This window comes from Piliocolobus tephrosceles, chromosome 1, assembly GCF_002776525.5.
Source record: "Piliocolobus tephrosceles isolate RC106 chromosome 1, ASM277652v3, whole genome shotgun sequence".
Classification (NCBI taxonomy): Eukaryota; Metazoa; Chordata; class Mammalia; order Primates; family Cercopithecidae; genus Piliocolobus; species Piliocolobus tephrosceles.
The window spans coordinates 180,151,096-180,164,440 of NC_045434.1; the positions used below are offsets into that span (position 1 = coordinate 180,151,096).

Consider the following 13,345-nt stretch of genomic DNA (forward strand, 5'->3'; position numbering starts at 1 on the left):
TAGTTATATGCATGTATTCCAAAATCTGAAAAAATCTGAAATCCAAAAGATTTCTGATTTCAAGCATTTTGGATATTTGGATAAGGGATACTTAGCCTGTACTTGCTATTTTCTGTTTTTTTTTTCATCATAGACATCCTAGTGGGTATAAAGTGTTATCTCACTGTGGTTTTGCTATGTGAAGAGGAATTTTAAGGTCTTTTTATTCAAACCTGTGATTTCAGAGGTCAGACTCAAATAGAGGTCAGCCTGAACTGTTTGGTGGAAGATTTCACAATTACTTTTGTGAATCTTAATTATTAGAATTTGCATTTAGGCATTCAGGATTTTATGAATACCTAGTGGATAGTAATAGGCTATGGGCAAGTTTTTTCCCTTTTGTTGATTTATTTGTGACAAGCCACAACCATTCGTATTTTGTGTGGAAGAAGAGATATCTATTTTTTTTTGTAATTTTATTGAAATGTTTACTGACAAATCAGTGTAAAGTTTGGACATTGAATGGTTTCCCCAGATTAATACACGTATACACACCCATCCAAAACAAAACTAAACGCTGGAGTTTATAGTTTCTATGAAAAGTGGTTTTTAAACTGTTGTCCAATGAAGTTTGATATTTTCTCTCCTACTTTATTTTTAATTTTTATAAGAACTCAGTGTAAAATTTTTCCCCTTTGCATTTATTTTGAAACTTGCTGGCCAAACCTAAATCATTGTTTTCCCAAAATCATTGTTTTCCCATTTTTAGTGCTTTTTGTGGCATCTACATTTTACAGGGTTCTTGGCAAGTTCATAGGTCCTACCTAGCAGATTCTTACCAGGTCTGGTAGACTCTTAGCTGAAATGTAGTGACTGTTTTGAAAAGATAACATAGAAATACCCCAGCAGTGGCTGGGTGATGAAATGAGTGTTAAGCTCGGGTACCTGCATAGACCAGGATCCGAGACATAGACACCTACCTTGTACACCAACAGTGTACACTGGCATGTACATAGTAACACCCAGTACACTGATATTCTTGATGCAGTTTGTTAAACAGCTTTTTTTTGCGTTCTCATTTCAACAGATGTTAATTGAGTACTTGCTTCGTGTCTGACATTGTGCCTGGCACTGTGGATATAGAAACAAGTAAAATAGTCCCTACCGTTAAGGAATACATACATATAGCCTAGAAGGGGATACAGACCTGTAAACAGAATTGAATGTTAATTGCAAACAATGGTCTAAATGTGTAAAAAGTATAGAGATCTTGCAGAGGGAGAGAGTGATGAATTCTTGGGTATGGCAGGAAGATCAAAGAAGGATGCCTTTGGATAATATGAGGTAAAATTTGAAGGTGGAATATGGGTTTGTCATTGGTATGGTGGGCATTACAAGTAGTGAGGTCAGCATGTAGGACAGGATCAGATAAACAACATGGTATGTTCAAAAAAGTATAAGGAGATGATTCATGTTGGGCATAAAGTGTGAGGATTGATAGGTCAGGGTTGTATTTCCCGTCATTGTCAAACGTTGCCTTAAAAAACAGCTTAGGAAGATTAATGAGATAGTAGAGACGAAGACTAAATTTGGATATGACCACTGGGATTAATTGTAAAACTAGGATATACATTGTGTTTCTGTTTCTGAAATGCATATCTTCCTCCTTTCCCTCTTTCCCTTTCTTGAACTCTCCTCTTTCATGCTTTCCTCCCCCATGTGTGTGTATAGAGGCAGGATAATTGAAGGAAAAAGAGCTAAAAATCCAACTTTGTTTCTGTTTGTCTTTGTTCCTGGTTCTCACAACTTCAAATGGGAAAGCCACTTTATCTTTCTGTGTTTTGCTATTCTTGTTTGTATAATGTTTGCAAACTGTATCTAGGGATCTGTGCTTTTCCAAAGTTGTTGTTTTTTTTTTTTGGAGAGTCACACTTTCTGAGTGCCTGGAACACAGTAGATGCTCCATACATATTTTCAAATGAATGCTGTTATAACTTGTATCAAAAAGTAAGAGAGAATAGTTAAGTCATGACAGAGTAAGCAGTAAAAAATTTATGCACATATCTTTGCTTCTTAGGAACACTTACTATATAAAATGTGTTCTAGCAGTTTGTCTTTAAAAATGTTTCACTAACCATGTAGATTTGTGAGGTCCCAGGATATAGAAGCTACAGTATCTTTATACATTAAATTCTTTTCATGTCATATAATTAACATCTGTTCAATTGAGAATCACTGTATATTAAAAATGTGTTTTGTTGATCATTTTCTGTTTAAATTTTGGTGTGGCAGAAGTTCTTAGATTTGGATTCTTCAGCTTGTGAATGTTTTCTTTTAATAATGTAATTATAAGTGGATATATTTTCTTATATAATCTTTTTCTCATTTCAAAACAAGTGTTTCTTATGTTATTTTTCCATTGTATTTGCAGAATGTTTGCTTTTGATGCAAAGGATTATAAAAACCCATTTTAATATCATAGGGTTGCTGTACTATACTGTTAACATAATTTCTTTACCTCTAGGGGTCCTATTGGGCAATAGACACCAATCCGAAGGAAGATGCGCTGCCTACTCGGCCAAAGAAGAGGGCACGATCTGTAGAACGGGTAAAGGCTCTTTGTCATAAATTTAGTATAATGCATTGAATATGTCTGAAATACAGATTTTGAAAGTTCTTTTCCAATGTAGCACATGTAACTATAATGAAAGTAAGATTTTATTTGTGTAGCATTTTACATTTTTGAGAACACTTTTCAGACTCATTTTATTTGATCTTAACTCTGAGGGGCAGTTTAGGACTTAAGTAAAAGGTTTTGTCATAATTAGGGCACAGCAGTTGGTTGAGACTTGAATTCAGCTCTCTTGAGTTTTAGTTTGGTATTCTTTTCTCTGCATCTACAGCATTTAGGAATAGTTTTATGTAACACAGCTATTCCCTTCTATTATGGAGGATCAGTTTGGTTGCATTGAATTTTCCCCATTGTCCTCAAAATACCTTTTCCTGGTTCTGTCCATTTAATAGTCACTTTGTACACAACATTTCTAAGTTGTGTGTGTGTGTGTATTGCTTGTAAGATAATTCTTACTTGTGAATTAATGGTTAAAATTAGTTTGCAAGACTGAAACAAAAAAGGAACTATAGTTAATATCCTAAGTTGTCTATTTTAACATATTTTTAGTCAGCACTTTGACTGCCATCAGCTTTCCTTATCCTTTCTACATTTCCAGTATCTCAGCTAATACATACAAACACATATCCATCCTACCTTACTGTTCTTCAAGACCCATTTCAAATGTTAACTGCTTTGTGAAGCTTCACTTACTCTTTTCCATTTGTGTTCTTCTAGAATTTTTATAAAACTCTTTTATAGAATTTCTCACACTTTGTAGAAAGTATTTGTTTTTATATTTGTCTCCTCTACTGGAATATGTGCCCCTTAAGGGCAGAGAAAATACCTTACATTTGTATCTCCTGTGTTACCATTTTTCACAGCTTATAATAGATACTAGTAAATGTTTGCAGCAAGAATCAGGGCAAAGAGAATAGGATAAGATGAAAGAAACTGAGTAAATGCTTGGTCAAATAAATTTGTTGTGTGCCCATTCCTGGTAAAGGGTTAAAACTTTTGAGCCTCAGAGATAAAGATCTCAAACTGTGATTAGGTTGGGATCACATGAGTCCATGAGGTATAACAGCAGTGAGATTTAGTAAGGAGGATTTATTGGATTCAGCAGAGGGAATTCAGTAAGCCAGTTATCGGGATATATAAAATGAATTATTTGGCCAGAACAACTTTTGACTTTACACAAACCAGAGTTTAAGAAGTTAAAAGTTTAGTATTAGTGACATGGTCTTCTGGTAACAGAACTAGACAATTTTTTTTTTTTTTTGAGATGGAGTCTCGCTGTGTCGCCCAGGCTGGAGTGCAGTGACGCAATCTCAACTGACTGCAACCCCCACCTCCTGTGTTCAAGCCATTCTCCTGACTCAGCCTCCCAAGTAGCTGGGATTACAGGCGCCCACCGCGCCTGGCTTTTTTATATTTTTAGTAGAGATAGGGTTTTGCCTGTTGGCCAGGCTGGTTTCGCACTCCTGACCTGAGGTGATCCACCCACCTTGGCCTCTCAAAGTGCTGGGACTACAAGCATCACCCACCACGCCCAGCCAGAGCTAGACAATTTTACAAGAGATGTTGATAAGCTCAGTATGTTATCATTTGAGAAGGAATGAACAAACATCAGTTTCTGCTCTCCTGCCTTTGCCTTTTTTTTTTTTTTTTAAAGCACTCCTCTCAGCTTATATCCAGCCTTTGCCTTTTAAAGTAAGCTTAATTCATGGACATTATATGAATATATGGAGTATAAAACATTTAGCAGCTGTTGCCAGAATTTGAAGGAAGGAGAGAAAAATCCACATTTTTGTTTTTTTCTTTTGAGACGGAGTCTCGCTCTGTCGCCCGGGCTGGAGTGCAGTGGCCGGATCTCAGCTCACTGCAAGCTCCGCCTCCCGGGTTTACGCCATCTCCTGCCTCAGCCTCCCGAGTAGCTGGGACTACAGGCGCCAGCCACCTCGCCCGGCTAGTTTTTTGTATTTTTTAGTAGAGACGGGGTTTCACCATGTTAGCCAGGATGGTCTCGAACTCCTGACCTTGTGATCCGCCCGTCTCGGCCTCCCAAAGTGCTGGGATTACAGGCTTGAGCCACCGCGCCCGGCCAAAATCCACATTTTAAAAAACACATAGCATTGTTAAACAATTTGGAAAAGATTGAAGAGCTGAAGAAGTGTGGTCTTCTCTATTTGCTTTTTTCTTCTGAAGTTCCTGGAATTTCAGTTATTTTTGCAAGTTGGAATTGGGTTAACAACTGTGCATTTCTTTTGGATATTAAGCTTGCCTTTTATTCTCTTTACCTTGTTTTATTTTCTTAAAGCAATCCCTATTTTTGAGAGTCTTCCTTTTTTTTCTGAGACTATATGCAGTTTTATAGTGGAGGCCTAAAGAAATACAGGATTCAAGTTACAAAAGCATGTGTTATTGAATGTACATTTTATACATATATTTTCTGTATTCATTTTCTACTGTTTTTTGATCATCACTTTAAAATGTAAAATATTCGGAAATTTACTTTTGTGGTATATTTTCACAAAATGTTCATAACCATACAAGGGTCTTTCGATTACTAATGCTGATATTCATTTTGGCGTAAGCTGGGTATTGGTTGCCCCTGTAGGAGCATACAAAGAGGTTGGCTATAAAAGGGCATATAATTGGGGGGACAGATATTGTTTAACAAATATACTAAAATATAGTGTTCTTACGAAACATAATTTCCTGCCCTGATAAACTGAATTACCTGTATTTTTCCTTTAGAGTTTTTTTTAGAGTGGGAGGTGAGAGGTTATATAACATATAGTATTTTTGTTAGGACAGAGTGTATATTTTAAGTAACCATTGGGTTTTTATCTAAGGAAATGCCTAGGGCAGATAGTGATGGTCCTGAACATGACCTTCAGACGTTTAAAGGATAAAAGTTAAATGTAGATGGTAAATACATTGATACCCCTCTAAGTTCCTTATTAAATTTCTGAAATTTGTGATTTCTTTGTCCATATGTAAACATTGAACTTCTATGTGAAAAAATAAAACAATTTCACACATTTTTAATTTGAAGTAATGAGCTTTTGATGGAACAGAGAAGGCTTTTTTTCCTTTTTTTTTTTTTCTTTTTTTCTTTTTTTTTGCTTTTTTGGAGACTGGGTTTCACTCCATCACCCAGGCTAGAGTGCAGTGGTACCATCATGGCTGGCTCAGTGCTGCCTCCACTTCCTGGGCCCAGGTTGATCCTCCTACCGCAGCCTCCTGAGTAGCTGGGACTACCACCACACCCAGCTACTTTTAAATTTTTTTGTAGAGATGGGGTCTTGCCATGTTGCCCAGGCTGGTCTCAAACTCCTGGACTCAAGCAGTCCACCCACTTCAGCCTCCCAAAGTGCTGGGATTATAGGTGTGAGCCACTGCGCCTGGCTGAAAAAAGACTTTCTAAACTGCTAAAGAGAAGTGATTTTAATGCAAGCAAGAACATCATTATGTCTTAAATGGAAAGTAAAGCTTGACAGTTACCTCCATCCTAATAATATTTTTTCTTTATTATTTATTTATTTATTTATTTTTTCTTTTGAGACAGAGTCTCACTCTGTCACCCAGGCTGGAGTGTAGTGGCACCATTTTGGCTCACTGCAGCCTCCGCCTCCTGGGTTCAAGTGATTCTCCTGCCTCAGCCCCTCCAAGTAGCTGGGATTACAGGCGTGCACCACTATGCCCAACTAATTTTTGTATTTTTAGTAGAGATGGGGTTTCACCATGTTGGCCAGGCTGGCTCCATCATAATATGCTTAACCCAGTTCTCTGGAATACTTACCTGTCCTCTCCATTTACATGAGCATAAGCCTGTGCTCTCTCTTCTATTATTATTATATTTCTTTCTTCTTTTCTTAATCCCTGAGTTAGTTTATAAATCTCCTTTTCCTTTTACAAATTTATTTCTTCTTATCATTTTTTAATCATATAATGGTCCCGAAGACCTTAAACAAATTGAATAAAATTTCAGTTTATTGAAAAGATATTGAATAAAATGGTGAGACAGACTCCTCTAGTAGGAATCTCATGTTTCTTTTCTGACTTTACAACTTACTAGTTCCTATGACTTTTGGCAAGTTGTTAAATTTTTTGCACTTTAGTGTTCTCAGCTATAAGTGAGAGGCTAAAAGTCAAAACAATAGAAGATTATGCTGAATTTATGTGCCAAATGGTTTTAAAAGGATTTTATGTGTATTAACTCATGTAATTTTTAAAATAACTCTGATGAAGCTGATGAACATGGATGTTAAGTGAGTTATCCAAGGTACTAAAAAATACCAAAGCCAGAATTTGAACTCAGATAGTCTTGCCTTCACAGTCTGTGCTGTCTACAACTACATTATTCTTCCACTAGTATGTGCTATACTGAAGACTACAACACTGGATCAGAATTCTTTTTACAGATGCATATTCTGTTGGGAGCTCATCATCCTTGATTTAAAGCAGAATTCCCTACATTAATTCAAACATATATAATTGAGTAACATAAATGTGATTATAAATGACAGAGCAATTATTAAGTAATGAATTTGGTAGACCAACTGAAGTGACTCAAAATGTATAATGCTGCCTGGGAAGACCTCTAAGGAAGAGGAATGAGACTTTGAGACTAATAATTTTGGTGCGAAAGTGGAGCTGTTTTTGCGTAGAAAATGCTAAAGGATGTTCCACTTGGAGACACAGCATGCATGATTGACTAGTAAGTAAAAAGTACAGGTGGGCATAATTGAACACCCTTTAAATTATTGTGAAGAACTTAGGCTAGAATGTGGATATTTAGATAAGGAGTAGACAGATTTGGGTAGATAAACTAAAGGTATGAGATCAGGACTTTTACTTTGATTTGAAAGCCCATAGTGTTGAGAAGTGAATCAAAACAGTTAAGGTGTGTGCTCTTCACAGAATAACCCATTGCAAGAGGAAGATGCTGAGGAGATACAGATGTTGTTGCAATGGTAATGGCCTGAGCTAGGGATATATACATGAATGAGAAGGTTCTTTAGAAAACTAGCATGCTTTCTGAATGCTGTATATACCTGTAATTATATGTAGTGTCATTTTATCAGTTTGACAGATCTTTATTTTGTAGATACTGTATGCCAGGCATTGTACTAGGGTACTGTGGCACATACCAAGAAGAATAAGACATAAGACACATAATTTTAGGACAAGGGTAAAGTGTAGAAGATATTTTAAGAAAGATAAACTATTGTGTGCAGAGGAAGGAGGGATTATTTCTTACTAGTATTGTCTGAGGAGGCTTCATAGGTTATGTGGCTTAGCTTTCAGGTGGAGATAGGCAGAGCAAAGTAGAGAGGATACCATTCAGGGTACATCTGTATAAATGAGGAGTAAGTGTCTATCATGAAAAGTATTGTTCTAGATCCTGAGGAAACATCAGTGAGCAAAACACAAAACCTACATCCTGTCCTCATGAAGTTTATATTCTGATTGAGGGGAGGAAATTTAGAGAGAGAAAGATATAAGTAAACACAAGATAAAAGGTCTTTATTAAAGGTATGGGGTAAAAAAGTATTAGGATTTGAGTGGGAACACAGTAGTTAATTTTGTCTGGATAAGATTTTCCTTTTTGAAGTTAATTTTCTTTATAAAAATTAATGCTTATCCGACCACACCTTTTGTATTCTAAGCACTGAGTTAATTGTTGAGGGGAACAGTTGGTAAACAAGACAGTCATACCCTCTCCTCATGAAACTCTTACTCAAGCAGGAAGATAAACTGATAAGGTAGGATGAATGTACATTCCTGGTGTTGCTTATTGTCTCAGCATAACTACTAGCTCCACATTCATTCTCCAGATAGCATGTGGATGATAAATTATGTGGTCACAGTAAGATAAGGGTCTTTGAGAACTGTAGGGCCATGTAGCAGAGAGGCATAACAATCTAAGAATCAGGGAAGGTTTTTTTGAAGAAGTGATATTAATTGGAGGCCTGATGGATGAACTGAAATAGGACAGATTAGTGGGATTTGGAAGGTGATAAACTGGTCGTAAAAAGGAATGCCCTCAAAGTGCAAGACAGGTCAGTATGGCTGACCGAGCATGGAATCCAAGAAAGACAGTAATTCCTTATTTTTCAACTTTTTATGTCTTTTTTCTTCTTCTTCTTCTTTTTTTTTTTTCTTTAATAGAGACCGGGTCTTGCTACATTTCCCAGGCTGTTCTCAAACTCCTGGGCTCAAGTAGTTCTCTTACCTTGGCCCCCCAAAGTGCTGGTATTAAGGTGTGAGCCACCTGTGCTTGGCCAGTTTCCTGATCTTTTTGCATTTTGCTTTTTAATTTGGGCTTGCAAGCAATTAAACTATTCCAAGGAAACGTGTCAAGGAGTAGAAGAAGGAACACGTATCTTAGGTAGTTTTTTAGCAGTAGATCATGTCTGTAATCGCAGCACTTTGAGAGTCCTGGGCATCAAGGTAAGACCCACCTCTCCATTTCTACTAAAAAAAAAAGAAAAAGAAAGAAAGAAAACTGGGTGTGGTGGCACCTGCCTCTAGTCCCAGCTACTGGAGAGGCTGAGGCCAGAGGATTGCATGAGCCCAGGAGTTTGAGGTTGCAGTGAGTCATGATTGTGCCCCTGCACTCCAGCCTGAGCAACAGAGCAAGACCCTTTCTCAAAAAAAGGAAAGAAATGCCTTAAAACAGTGAGTGCTCCACATATAAGTGAAATTATACAGTATTTTCTATCTGTGGCTGGCCTATTTATAATGCCCTGTAGACATTCATGTTGTCGCAAATGACAGAATTTCTTGTTCTTTAAAGACTGAATAATGTTTCATTGTGTATGTGTACCACATTGTTTCGACCCATTCATAGGCACTTTGGTTATTACCATACCTTGGCTGTTGTGAGTAATGCTGCAGTGAACATTGGAGTGCAAATATCTTTTCGACATACTGAATTTATTTCCTGTGGGTATGTACCCAGTAGTGGGATTGCTAGATCATATTGTAATTCTATTTTTAGTTTTTTGAGGAACCTCCATCCTGTTTTCCAAAATGGCTGTACTAATTTATAATACCACCAACAGTGTATAAGGATTTCCTTTTCTCCACATCCATGCCAACACTTGTCTTTTATCTTTTTGGTAATAACCAGTCTAACAGTTGTGAGATTATATTTTACTGTGGTTTTAATTTACATTTCTCTTATGATTAGAGATGTTGAGCATTTTTTCATATATCTGTTGGCACTTGTATGTCTTCTTTTGAGAAATGACTGTTGAGGTTCTTTGCCCATGTTGAAATATGGTTATATGTGTTCTTGTTATTGAGTAGTTTGAATTCCTTATATATTTTGGATATTATTCCCTTTTCTGATATATTATTTGCATGTATTTTCTCCTAGTCTGTGAGTTATCTGTTCACCCTATTGTGTCCTTTGCTGTGCAGAAGCTTTTTAGTTTGATGCAATCCCATTTATCTATTTTTGCTTTCACTGCCAGTGATTTTGGGGTCACATCCAAGAAATCTCTGCCCAAACCAGTGTCAAGGAGCTTGCCCCCTGTATTAGTCCATTTTCACACTGCTGTAAAGAACTGCCTGAGACTGGGTAATTTATAAACAAAAGAGGTTTAATTGACTCACAGTTCTGCGTGGCTGACAAGGCCTCAGGAAACTTACAATGATGGCAGAAGGGGAAGCAAGGCATGTCTTACATGGCAGCAGGAAAAAGAAGAATGAGAGGGGAACTTTCAAACACTTAAACCCTCAGATCTTGTGAGAACTCACTCATTATCATGAGAACCAGCATGTAAGAAACTGTCCCCATGATCCAGTCACCTCCCACCAGGTCCTTCCCTCAACAAGAGAGGATTACAATTCAAGATGAGATTTGGGTGGGGACACAGAGCTAAACCATATCATGCTCTGTTTTCTTCTAATAGTTACAGAGTTTCAGGTCTAACACGTAAGTCTTTAAACCATTTTGAGTTTATTCTTCTATAGGAGTGAGATAAGGGTCTATTTTCATTCTTCTGTATGTGGCTACCCAATTTTTCCAACCGTTTATTGAAGAGACTGTCCTTTCCCCATTGTCTGTTGTGGGCAACTTTGTTGAAAATCAATTAAACTTAGATGTGTGGGTTTATTTCTGGGCTTTCTATCCTAATCCACTGGTTGATGTGTCTGTTTTTGTACCAGTACCATGCAATTTTGATTACTATAGCTTTGCAATGTATTTTGAACCCCTATAGAGTGATGCCTCCAGCTTTTGTTCTTTTTGGTCAAGACTGGTTTAGCTATTTGGAGTCTTTTGTGGTTCCATGCAAATTTTAAGATTTTTTTTTCTATTTTTGTGAAGAATGAGATTGGAATTTTGATGGTCAATTGCATTGGATCTGTAGATCACTTTGGGTAGTATGGACATTTTGACAGTATTTTTATTCTTCCAATTCATGAACATGGGATATCTTTCCATTTATTTATGCTATCTTCTATGTCTTTCATCAGTGTTTTATAGTTTTTATTATACGGACATTTCTCTTTTTAAAATTGATTCTCACATATTTTATTTTTTTGATGCTAATGTAAATGGATTTCTTTTTAAATTTTAATTTTTTATTTCAGTAGCTTTCAGGGTATAAGCAGTTTTTGGTTACATGGATGAATTGTATAGTTGTGAAGTCTGGGATTTTAGTGTGCCTGTCACCAAGCTAGTGGACATTATACCCAATAGGTAGTTTTTCATCCCTTACCCTCCTCCTGCCTTCCTCCTTCTGAGTCTCCAATATCCATTATACCACTCTTTACACTTTTGCATACAAGTGAGAACATGGGATATTTGATTTTTGATTCCCGAGTTATTTCACTTAGAATAATGGCCTCCACTTCCGTCCAAGTTGTTGCAAAAGACATTATTTTGTTCTTTTTTATGGATGAATCGTGTTCCATGGTGTATATACACACACCACATTTTCTTTATCCACTGATTGGTTGATGGACACTTAGGTTGATTCTGTATCTTTGCAGTTGTGAATTGTGCTGCAGTAAACATAACCATGCAGGTGTCTTTTTGATACAGTGATGTATTTTCTTTTGGATAAATACTCAATAGTGGGATTGGTGGATTGAATGATAGATTTACTTTTAGTTCTTTGAGAAATCTTCATACTGTTTTCCGTAGAGGTTGTACTAATTTACATTCCTACCAGCATTGTATAAACGTTCCCTTTCACGACATCCATGCCAACAACAATCTGTTGCTTTTTGACTTCTTAATAATGGCCATTCTGGCTGGGATAAGATGGATGGAATCTCATTGTGGTTCAATTTGCATTTCTTTTATCATTAGTTGTGTTGAAATTTTTTATATATATTTTGACTGGTTGTATACGTTCTTTTGGGAAATGCCTGTTCATGTCTTTTGCCCACTTTTTTTCTTGCTGATTTTTTTGTGTTCCTTGTAGATTCTAGATATTAGTCATTTATTGGATGCATAATTTGCAAGTATTTTATCCCATTCTACAGGTTATTTGCTTATTCTGATGATTTCCTTTTGCTGTGCAGAAGCTGCATAGTTTATTTCCCATTTATTTTTGTTTTTGTAGCATTTGCTTTTGGAGTCTTAGTCACAGTTTCTTTGCCTAGTCCAATGTCCAGAAGAGGTTTTCATGTACATTTTTGTAGGTTTAGGTCTTAGATTTAAGTCTTTAGTTGATCCTTTTTTCTTCTTCTTCTGTTTTTTTTGTTGTTGTTGTTGTTGTTGTTGTTGAGATGGAGTCTTGCTCTGTTGCCTGGACTGGAGTGCAGTGGCGCTATCTTGGCTCACTGCAGCCTCTGCCTCCTGGGTTCAAACAATTCTCCTACATCAGCCTCCTGAGTAGCTGGGACTACAAGGCGTGTGCCACCACACCCGGCTAATTTTTGTATTGTTGGTAGAGATAGGGTTTCACCATGTTTGCCAGGCTGGTCTTGAACTACTGACCTCAAGTGATCTGCCTGCCCCGGCGTCCCGAAGTGCTGGGATTACAGGCATGAGCCACCATGCCTGGCCTCGTCTTTAGTTCATCTTGAGTTGATTTTTGTAAATGGTAAGAGATAGGAATCCAGTTTCATTCTTTTACATGTGGCTGTCCAATTTTCCCAGCACCATTTATTGAATAGGGTAGGGTATCCTTTCCCCAGTTTATGTTTTTGTATGCTTTGTTGAAGGTTAGTTGATTGTAAGTGTTTGACTTTATTTCTGGGTTCTCTTTTCTGTTCCATTGGTCTGTGTATCTGCTTTTATACCAGTGCCGTGCTGTTTTGGTTACTATAGCCTTGTAGTATAGTTTGAAGTTGGTTAATGTGGTGTCTCCACATTTGTTCTTTTTGCTTAAGATTACATTGGCTATGTAGGCTCTTTTTTGGTTCTATATGAATTTTAGGATTTTTATTTTCTAATTCTATGAAAATGTTGATATTTTAATAGGAATTGTATTGAATCTGTAGATTACTATGGGCAGTATGGTCATTTTCACCGTTTTGATTCCTCCATTCCATGAGCATAGGATGTGTTTCCGCTTGTTTGTGTCATCTGTGATTTTCTCAACAGTATTTTGTAGTTCTTGTAGAAATCTTTTACTTCCTTGCTTAAGTATATTCCTAGGTTTATTTATTTTTTTGTAGCTATTGTAAAAGGATGGGCGTGGCTGCTCATGCCTGTAATCCTAGCACTTTGGGAGCCTGAGGTGGGCGGATCATGAGTTTGAGAGTTTGAGACCACCTAGA

At 36.9% G+C, this 13,345-nt stretch overlaps 1 protein-coding gene across 4 annotated transcripts in view; it reads left to right on the top strand.

Annotated features, from left to right (window-relative positions):
• The window catches only part of FOXJ3 (forkhead box J3), a 153,759-nt gene that overhangs the window by 100,672 nt on the left and 39,742 nt on the right, over window positions 1-13,345 (top strand). For all 4 annotated transcript variants that reach the window (XM_023221311.2, XM_023221313.2, XM_023221315.2 and 1 more), the window contains one exon: window positions 2,504-2,587. In XM_023221311.2, coding sequence (XP_023077079.2) covers window positions 2,504-2,587 — 84 coding nt within the window. The remainder of the gene's footprint in view (window positions 1-2,503; window positions 2,588-13,345) is intronic.